The sequence below is a fragment of the Gymnodraco acuticeps genome, unplaced genomic scaffold (genome assembly GCF_902827175.1).
Source record: "Gymnodraco acuticeps unplaced genomic scaffold, fGymAcu1.1, whole genome shotgun sequence".
Taxonomy (NCBI): domain Eukaryota; kingdom Metazoa; phylum Chordata; class Actinopteri; order Perciformes; family Bathydraconidae; genus Gymnodraco; species Gymnodraco acuticeps.
The window spans coordinates 673,606-684,612 of NW_022991451.1; the positions used below are offsets into that span (position 1 = coordinate 673,606).

General features: G+C 41.2%; 1 protein-coding gene across 1 annotated transcript; it reads left to right on the forward strand.

Moving 5' to 3' along the window:
* Positions 1 to 5,707: 5,707 nt before the first annotated feature.
* LOC117532917 lies at positions 5,708 to 9,845 on the forward strand. The gene is made up of 4 exons (XM_034196521.1): positions 5,708 to 5,944; positions 6,091 to 6,243; positions 6,751 to 6,843; positions 9,114 to 9,845. The coding sequence occupies exons 1-4, from the start codon at positions 5,771 to 5,773 to the stop codon at positions 9,423 to 9,425; spliced, it is 732 nt and encodes a 243-aa protein (XP_034052412.1). The 5' UTR covers positions 5,708 to 5,770; the 3' UTR covers positions 9,426 to 9,845.
* Positions 9,846 to 11,007: the final 1,162 nt, after the last annotated feature.

The window sequence follows — 11,007 nt, forward strand, 5'->3', positions numbered from 1 at the left end:
TCCTCACTAGCGCACCTAACTTCCTGTCAACAGCGTAAACTCGCCTTCAAAAATAAAAGCATCTAAATAGTCAAAGTCAAAAGTCAAAGTCAGCTTTATTGTCAAGAATTCTACACACTGAAAAAAGGTTTTCGAGCTGTACTCCATCCAATTTATAATTCTCCTTTCATTCAATTTAACATTATTTGTTTTATTTTTTCAAATAATAATTTGTTTTTCAATATTTTTTGAATGAAAATATTTTTAATTCAGAGCTCAACTAAGAAATATCCGTTTTGACCAATATACAATTTTAAGGTTACGCATAGGCCCGCACATGCGCATTAAACAGAAAGCTATAAAACAGGACCGTCTTCACACAACCCGGGCCGCCCAGGAAGAGAGCCATTTCTCAGCACGACAGATCTTTTCCTACACCGGAGAGACAGAGAGCAACCATTACATTGTGGTAAGTGAAAACAACAATTTAATTATGCTGCTGTATTTCGTAGCATACTGTTATTTCCATGCTATATATTTTGCCATTTCTCTGCAAACGTACTTGGTAACATTATTTGATGTCCACGTTGGTAAGTCTTAAACTTAGTTTAGTTTAACTTTACACTTGGTAACAATACGTGATGTCGACGTTGGTAAATGTTACATGAATTAACTCATTTTATCCGTAACTTATTTTACAGCGGTAACGTTAATTAGCTAGCTAGCAAGCAGCTAGCATACCACCATGTTATTAGCTGGCTAGCTAGCATACCATGCGTCCCGGCCCGCATGGTGGTTCTAATTCAACTTCAAGTTTTATTTTTCCGTGCTATATATTTTGCCATTTCTCTGCAAACGTACTTGGTAACATTATTTGATGTCGACATTGGTAAATGTTAAACTTATTTTAGTTTAACGTTACACTTGCTAACATTACGTGATGTCCATGTTGGTAAGTCTTAAACTTAGTTTAGTTTAACTATACACTTGGACTTGGTAACAATATGTGATGTCGACGTTGGTAAATCGTTACATAAATTAACTCATTTTATCCGTGACTTATTTTACAGTGGTAACGTTAATTAGCTATTAGCTAGCTAGCAAGCAAGCAGCTAGCATACCACCATGCGGTCCCGGCCCGGCCCGCATGGTGGTTCTAATTCAACTTCAAGTTTTATTTTTCAACCTCGCTTTTTGGACCTGCAGTGCATGTTTTTATCTTTTGGCATGCTGAGAGATTTTTTGTTTTGTTAATGGAAAATGTTTTGCAGTTGGTTCAAAGACTCCTGCATATAATGTAATTATCTTAATAAGATGCTGGGTGGTGTGATTTCCAATATAATACATCCTGAAAAATAAGTGCACAGTATGTTTTATTAATTTAATTTAGTGATAAACTTAGCGGTTACTCCTGAGTTTCATTTGTTTGGCACCCTGCAACAATCTGGGTTTCTCATTTTGCCCCCCAGGAAAAATAATTGCCCACCCTGCTAATAATATTAACAACTAAGATGGGAGGTGAGAAGAGTCTGCTCTGATCTGAGCATCTCAAAATGATAAAGACAATGGCGCACCCAGCAATTTGTAATGTAATGTCAATTTGACAAACAAGATATGAAATTTCCAATCGAAAAACACTGTTAAGTTAACCTTACTATAGGTGTGTACAATCGTAGATACAAAATATAGCTAGATGAACGCACACAAAGGTCTTCAACAACTATATTGATTGCATTAAAGTTAAATCATATTCTGCCATTGATTTGATCATTTATATTGGTGATGTTTTTGAAGACTATGAGTTAATCTCTCTTTTTTTCTCCCTCTTTCAGACTCCTCTCACTCCTATCTAGGATATTGATTTTCTCGAGTGGAAACATCTATATATTCAGCCTCAACCCTCTCATCGCTGCTGTTACGGTTGGACATACAGTAGAAACTTTTTGGGGATTTTTGCTTTTTTGGGGATTTCATTTTTCAATGGTGGTGGGGGGAGTTATTGGTTATTTGATGGATGTGGAGATGCAAGGACTGTGGCTATTCATGTACCAGAAGATCTGAACTGCTAAAACATTATAGACTAGATCATCAACATTATGGAAGGCACCATTCTTATCCCTGCCTATATGAAAACTGCCCATTTTCATGTAAAACATGGAATGCACTACTGAAGCATCTTTGTACACAACACCCTTCTCAGCCATCCTCAAGAGCAGATATCTCACATTTTAAGTGCCATCTTTGTGACGAAAATCAACTTACTACTGAAACAGACTTTTTTCACCACATTGGCCAACATTTGAAAAATAATGAATTAGTTCCTTGTATTTATGTTGATTGTTCATATCAAACCAACATATATGGAAGTTTCCACACTCATAAATGGAGAAAACACAAAGTGTGTACAGTTAGAGATTTAAAACCTGGAATAGTTCACAGATCACTCTTCAATCCTTCTGCTTTGGAGTCAGTTAACAGAGACACTGAGTTAAATGAGGATTTACAATTTGAAGAACCAACTTTTGAAGAACCTAGAGATTTGAGAAAAGATGTTGAGCTAAAATTAGCCTCAGTTTTACTGAAATTGGAACATAGCTACCTGGTGTCAAGTGCAGCTGTAAATATACTCCTTGAGGAACTGCAATATCTCATTGGGACTGTGTCTGTGCCGGTCACTCAGGAGACTATCACACAGTTTTTTGTGGATCATAACTGTCGGGTAGATGAATCACTTGTCCAGGAGTTAGCGACAGAACTCTGTACCTCACATCCTATTCAACTTGTTATTGGAAAAGAAGGCCCATTATCTACTGCATGGAGGCGCAACAAATATCATAAAAGTAAGTTCTGTGTAGTGGAACCAGTAGAATATGTAATTGACCGAAAGAACAGAAGGCCTTTTCAATATATTCCTGTACTAAAAACGTTGCAGCAGGTTTTGAATTGTGAGACTATCCTCAGCAATGCAGTTAATTTAAAAGAGAAACTTCAATCAGTGTCAAGTGAGAGGCAGGTATACAGATGTCTCTGGGATGGTGCGAACTTTAAAGAAAACAGTCTTTTATCAAATGAGTGTGCAGTTTCATTAATTCTGTACATAGATGATTTTGAGGTTTGTAATCCCCTTGGGACTTCGCGCAAAATACATAAAATCTGTGCCATATACTGGATTTTAGGCAATCTTCCACCTGGTTCACACTCTTCATTGTCATCAATCTACTTGGCTGCATTGATCAAAAGTGATGATGTAAAGTTGTATGGATACAAGGCAGTTCTTGAACCTTTGATTAATGACATCATTATTTTAGAGCAACATGGAATATTTGTGGCCAAGTTAGGAAAATGTGTAAAGGGAACAGTGCAATGTGTTGTTGCTGACAACCTAGGTGCTCATAGTCTTGCTGGTTTTGTGGAGAGTTTTTCGAGTGCTTATGTTTGTAGGTTTTGTACAGCTCGGAAATTAGATTTTCAAACGAGGGACGTAGGAAGTGGAGCATTCTCTTTGAGGACAGAGGAGGGTCACGCAAGACATCTTAAAACACTTGAGGAAGAATCATTGGCCAATTGTTTTGGTGTTAAGAGGAGGTGTGTTTTGTCGGAAAAACTTGCTCATTTTAATGTCACAACTGGCTTTCCTCCAGACATCGTTCATGATCTATTTGAAGGAATTGTTCCTCGTGAAATAGCTCTTTGTCTCTCTGTGTTCACCTCGAAGAAGTACTTTACTTTGGAATTTTTGAATGACTCTATAAAAACGTTCCCCTTCAAGTGGACAGATAAAACAAACTGTCCCCATCCTGTGCCTCTTACCTATGCAACAAGGAGAACAGTTGGTGGCAATTCTCACGAGAATTGGAGTTTGATCAGGTTTTTGCCGCTCCTCCTGGGACAGAAAGTGCCTGCTGATGAACCTGCCTGGAATCTCCTCACTGACTTGAAGGACATAGTTGACCTTGTTGTCACACCGGTGCACACTGACGAAACGATAGCTTATTTGAATTTCAAAATCTCTGAGCATAGAGTACGGTTTAAGGAGGTTTTCCCAGACTCCAACTTGCTTCCTAAGCATCACTTCTTGGAACACTACCCACAGCTAATCTATCAGTTTGGTCCTCTAGTTTCTCTCTGGACTTTAAGATTTGAAGCCAAGCATAGCTTTTTTAAGAGAGTTGTACGACACACTAGCTGCTTTAAAAACTTGTTGTTGTCCTTGGCAGAGAGACACCAGTTATCCATGGCACACCAGCTCTACTCATGTAGATTTCCTAAGCCTCTACTGGAAGTGAAAAAGTTCTCAACTGTTAGCATTGACGTCCTGAAAGATGATATTAAACAGGCTGTCAAACACAAGAACCCAAATGTGAAGGAAGTTTCTTTGGCCGAAAATGTCATCAATAACGGATTTAACTACAGACTTGGAATGATCCTTGCTCGTGGATCAATCAGAGGGATGCCTGCATTCACGGAAATCATCCAGATGGTGGTTCTCAAAAAGGAATTGGTCTTCATTGTTCGGAAACTAGGCTCTTGGTACATGGAACACTACAGAGCCTATCAACTCGAAATCTCGCCTTCAAAGGAGATTGAAGTTTTTGAGGCATCTCAACTGACCGATCCTTACCCCCTGGCAGACTACACAGTTGGGGCCATGCGGCTTATTACACTCAAGCGATATATTCAAGGTTAAGGTTAGCATAAAGTAATATCTGTTTGGGGTGGGTCAGAAGCAAAGTGGATGTGATGAATTATGCAGGTTAATTTTGTTTTCATTGTAATTAACATGAATGATCATATCATTTAAATTCAACAAAGCTAATGTTGCACGTAAAACTATTTGTTCATAGCACACAATCATTAGTCAACCATGAACAAAGCACATCTCTAATATCTCTTTCTCTCTCTCCAAACCCCACCCTGCTTTCTTTCCCTCCCACTCAGAGGATCTCCAAACATGGCGGGCGTCACGCGGCTCCTGGTGATTTTAGAAGAGGACAGTCGCATCAAGCTGGAGCTTCCTAATGGCATCCCCTCCTCGGTTGACGAAGTCATCCAAGAAATAAATAATTCCTGTGGTCTAACTAATGAAATACGGCTTCAATACAATGACCCTGATTTCGGAACTTGGGTTAACTTAACTTCAACTTCAGAACTCAAGCATCTTGCCACTTTGAAAGTTATTAATGTAGTACCCAGTGTGACTTTATTCTTAGAGCCAGTGGATAAGGCTAATTTTCAACGCCAAGATGATTCCAGTATGTCTTCATCTGCATGCTCGGGTGACACATTACCCGTAAGCAGCCCTTCTTCGGACACCTACAGAAAGGAGCAGTGGCCCAAGGTGTTCCTCATCCCTACTTTCTCTCATTCAACAGAAACACAACTTAGGGATGGAAATGCAGAGTACCAGAGAAGCCAGGTTAGACTCACTCCCAGCTCTAAAATGCTTTCCAACATACTGGAAACGCTCGCTGACAAAGTCTATTCATACAAATCCTATCCTAGCGATGCAGACTTCAGTGAAGTGGCAGAGGCACTCACACAGACACACCCCTGTCTGAAAGAACCTGGGTCCTTCAACCACAGTTACGGATGGAAACAGAGACTCAAGACGAAGATGTACAACTATCGCACATACCTGAAATCACACAGTTCATCATCTGACGAGCTGACTGTGAATACTCTGAAAAGAAAGTTGCTGACTGATGCCCACCCAGCAAAGAACATAAAGAAACCTAGGCGAGCTGAGTCTAACCATTACCCATCTCTGCCTTTCAACGAGACACCAGAGTCCATGGAGCAAGAGAGAGTGGCCCTCTTGTCTGAGGTAAAGAAAAGGAACAATGTCCAAACAATAAGACAGAAGATGGCTCGGACGTTCGCATTTCGGAGGCAAGAAATTGTCGACAAGAAAACATCTTTGCACGAAATGATCGAGAGATGGCCAGCACTCTTCGAAGTTCAAGAGGTACACTAACTTTACTCATAGTATGTATGTATGTATATGTGTGTGTAATCAAATGTACGTAAAGCTAAATCACATGCTTTTGCATGAGGCACATATCCTTTGTCTGTTTTTGATATATATATACCTATACTACCTATATTCCCTAGGTGAATGAAGAATTCATCAGAGTAACCACAATACCCCTTGAAGCAAGGTTCATGCAGAAACTTGACGAGAAGTGCAGTGAACTAATTCAAGTCGTCAGAAAGAAGGGTGGAGCTATCCGGGAGAAGACAAAGCTCCTGCCATTTGTGGAAACGGTATGTACAGATGTTTTTTACTTTACTGCTCACTTACATATGCCTCAATAACAATAGATATATCTTTCAATACATAATCAATTATTTATAGCATTGGTCACTGATCCGACACAGCAACCTTTTAGCCAGAGGTTTCATAGACTTGGCACATTCATTCTTCATGTTCATCTACATGTTTAGACATTCATTTTGGCGTAATGGGAATTCTTGGCTGTTTTTTCATGGCCTTAATATGGTTGACACACTAATTGACTGATATTGTAATCATTATTTTATCGACTGATATGAAAGTGTCCAGCCCTACCTTCACGCCAAACTATGCTCTTTTTTCATGTCTCTACTGTCTAAATGCATCCTTACTCATTTATCACCTAAAGCTCATTCCCATGCATTCATTCCTTCATACACTAGCTCTCAATCCCACATTAAGAAACCGTGGCACACTCGCACTGATTGAATGGACGAACTGAACAATTAACATTAATTATTGTGACTGTCTTCATGCAGGATACTGACACCACTACAAAGAGGGAGATTGCTCTCAAATGTCTCATCCTCAACATGGGAGAATCGGTGGAGGACCTGATCAAAGAATTCCTGGTGAGGCAAGATTACTGTTGAGGTGTTAAAATTCTAGCTAAGGCTGTCCATTTTATATGATGTGTGTTACATTTTACATAACATTTTAGTTATTTAGCAGGTGCTCTTATCCAGAGTGACTAACAACAAGTGTAATAGGAGTACAAGTCAAATTCACATGTCACCAACACAGCGAGTAACCAATAGGCAGTCCTAGTAGTGTTTAAAGACGTGCTCAGACAACACATCCTCACTCCCAGGTCGGCCTATGTTGACGTTATGTCAAGTCCCCTGCCGGCTTTTTCCAACGCAAGGGGGGGGCCCTTAGCGTCCATTTTCAACGCAAGGGGGGGGGCCCTTAGCGTCCATTTTCAACTTTCCGGGATGTCCATATGCTTCTATGGACGCTCATGGAAGCACGGCATTCGTTTGTGTCGACTGCCCTTAAAGGCAATGAGAGCGTCCATTCTCATTGGATAACGGAGAATTGTACACCCGGAAGTAAGTATTCCCCTTACTGTCGATTGATTTTACAGTGATATCTGCACTACTCGTCGACTAAAAAACACCAGATTATCCTTGTTAATTACACAACATTGATTGGTTTAAATTGTGTGCAATGCTTTTGTATTTTTCCCCTTCGATTCGGAGAAACATATCTTTTTTCGGAGTAAAGGATGGCAGAAGACACTACACTACCCAGAATCCCCAGCTATCGTTTGGACCCACGCCATGTGCTCTGTTTGACAAACCCCGTGATAGTCCTCAAGCTCTGTGATTGGAGAGTGTGCTCCGAGGGTTACCGAGCCTCGAACAGCACTTGAAATGGGATGGAACCACGGCAGACTGTTCAAAACTGGATTTGAACGGGTCCACCGCGTCCCCCCCTCCCCCACCCTGTCCCCAGAACTACAAATGCTGGCTATTCTGTTTCTCAACATGTTCTCTATATGGCACGTCTCTACTGGGAGTTGTAGTTTTAAAAGACGTTTTCGTATTTCCCATAATAAGAAGTTGCCAGTATTAAACTTAAGCTGATCAATGGCTACTGCCATATTTGCAAAATTTGCCTCTGAACCTTGACAAGTGCATGTTTCAGGCTTATCAATTAATGTAATGTAATGTAATGTAATGTAATGTTATCAATGAACAAGAGGAGGGGTCACAAACATAAGACCAGCTGTTAAATAAAGCTCTTCTGACCTTAGCTGGCATGTGTGTATATTAATGCTGCCCATTATGGGCACGAGCAATTTTCACCCATTTATTAATTATATGTTAAATGTGAGTGTTTCCTATCCCCTAAACCTCCAGGGATGTACACAGTTTAATACTGGCAACTTCTTATTATGGGAAATACGAAAACGTCTTTTAAAACTACAACTCCCAGTAGAGACGTGCCATAGATAGAGAACATGTTGCGAAACAGAATAGCCAGCATGTGTAGTTCTGGGGACTGGGTGGGGGAGGGGGGGACGCGGTGGACCCGTTCAAATCCAGTTTTGAACAGTCTGCCGTGGTTCCATCCCATTTCAAGTGCTGTTCGAGGCTCGGTAACCCTCGGAGCACACTCTCCAATCACAGAGCTTGAGGACTATCACGGGGTTTGTCAAACAGAGCACATGGCGTGGGTCCAAACGATAGCTGGGGATTCTGGGTAGTGTAGTGTCTTCTGCCATCCTTTACTCCGAAAAAAGATTTGTTTCTCCGAATCGAAGGGGAAAAATACAAAAGCATTGCACACAATTTAAACCAATCAATGTTGTGTAATTAACAAGGATAATCTGGTGTTTTTTAGTCGATGAGTAGTGCAGATATCACTGTAAAATCAATCGTCAGTAATGGGAATACTTACTTCCGGTTGTACAATTCTCCGTTATCCAATGAGAATGGACGCTCTCATTGCCTTTAAGGGCAGTCGACACAAACGAATGCCGTGCTTCCATGAGCGTCCATAGAAGCATATGGACATCCCGGAAAGTTGAAAATGGACGCTAAGGGCCCCCCCCTTGCGTTGAAAATGGACTCTAAGGCCCCCCCCTTGCGTTGGAAAAAGCCGACAGGGGACTTGACATAACGTCAACATAGGCCGACCTGGGAGTGAGGATGTGTTGGCTCAGACAATAGCTACAGACAAGAGCCAAAGCTATGCATCACGATACAATTCCTTCTTACAGCCAATTATGGCCTTCCAGGACGTCCACGATATGTCTTAACAGTTAGGCTATTCATCTGGGGGGAAACCCGAGCTATATTGATTTCAGATTCTTTTTTCCTAAATTATTTTCCAGGTGTCGGAGAAGGATGAGGCTGGACAAATTCTTCAGCGGGAAACCATCGCAATCTTCGTCATCAGAGATGCACAAGCCGCAACCGAAGACATTGGCATCATTCTTGAGGGACAAGAGGTTGTGAATAAGTTGGCGTCTGTTGCAAATGCTGTCGCCATTCTCCTGGGCTTCCTTTATGCTCTCAATCTGGAATATCCCAAGACATTAAAATTGACATTTGAATATATCCAGAAAGTCTTCATGGAGCTGGACCCGAAAGGCATGGCCACCAAGGTCAAGAAGCTCTATGACCAGCTCTACAATAGAGCTTAGTTCAGGTTTCCTACACGTCCAAGTTTTCCAGTAATGGAAAATTATAAAGACAATAACAAGTCACAGAAAACGTATGTGACTGTCCTGGAGAATGAAAAGGTTACACACCTGTTGTGTGACTAGTTATGGTTCGTCATTCTGAAGTTCAACTGTTTGAAAATATAAAAACTGTCATAGCAATTACCCTGTGGCACTGATGGGCTCTGCTCTGGCTGGTAGAGTACGCAAGTTGCGTACGCATTTGGTTTCAAAGGTCAATATGTTTGGCTGCCAGCTCTTCAAAGTTCCAATCTGACCCTTGAGAAACTTGACTGTTTTCTGGCAAGAATTATTTTTCATTTTTATGCCTTTAGGCATACAACTGCGGTGCAGTTTTTCTATGTATTTTAAATTGTTACATTTTATTTGAACAATGCAGATACCCTGTAAATTTGTTTGTTTTATAAGTAATAAACCCGTTATTAAATATCACAATGTGTAATGAGAATTATTGATGTAATCTATATATTTTTGGATTAGATTAAATGAGAAAATTATAGTTTAACAAAATGTATACATTTTTGATTGGATAAAACAAATAATATTTAGTTAATTTTAACGAGAAAAAACTGTTTGATAAAATCTATATTTGTTTGTTTGGATTAAATATAGAATTTAAATTAATTGACTTCCTTCAACAAGAAAATATACTTTGTGCCAAGTCTTATATAATAGTTTCCATGGACATAAGAAATATTGTTTGAGGCAAGTTATTTATTTTTCATTGGCTCAAGCTATAGAGTATAGATGTGAACCATTACCCTACATTTTTTAAATTGGTTGAATGAAATACTTTTATCAGTGCATGTTGTACATCCAGAAATATCGAAATATCGTTTCTCGAGGTCCTACAGTGTGACATATATACATCAAACAACAACAAAAACAAAAAGTGTGTGTGTGTGTGTGTGTTAGAGTCCAGGACCATTTGGGGCAGGGGAGAAAGGTCGGAGGCAGGGTGGAGAGTTCAGGGGAGAGATGTCAGAGGGGGGGAGAGAGGGAGGTAGGGAGGGGAGAGAGTTCAGCATCCTGACCGCCTGGTGGAGGAAGCTGTTCCCCAGCCAGACGGTGCCCGAGCTGAGGCTGCGGAACCTTCTTCCTGAAGGCAGGAGGCCGAAGAGGCTGTTGGAGGGGTGGGTGGAGTCACCCACAATGCTGAGTGCTTTGCGGGTGAGGCGGGTGTGGTATATGTCCTGTAGTGAGGGGAGCGAGGCACCGATGATCCTCTGGGCAGAGTTCACTATGCGCTGCAGGCTCTTGCGGTCGGCGGCGGTGCAGCTTCCGAACCACAGCGTGATACAGCTGCTGAGGATGCTCTCGGTGGCGCCTCGATAAAAGGACAGCACGATGGGGGGTGATGCTCCGGCCCGCTTGAGCTTCCGGATGAAGTACAGGCGCTGCTGGGCTTTCCTCGCAAGTGCGGTTGTGTTGATTTTCCAGGTGAGGTCATCAGTGATGGTCACCCCAAGGAATTTGGTGCTGGTCACCTGCTTCACAGCAGCACCGTTGATGGTCAGGGGGAGAGGGGGCCGACGGTGGGTTC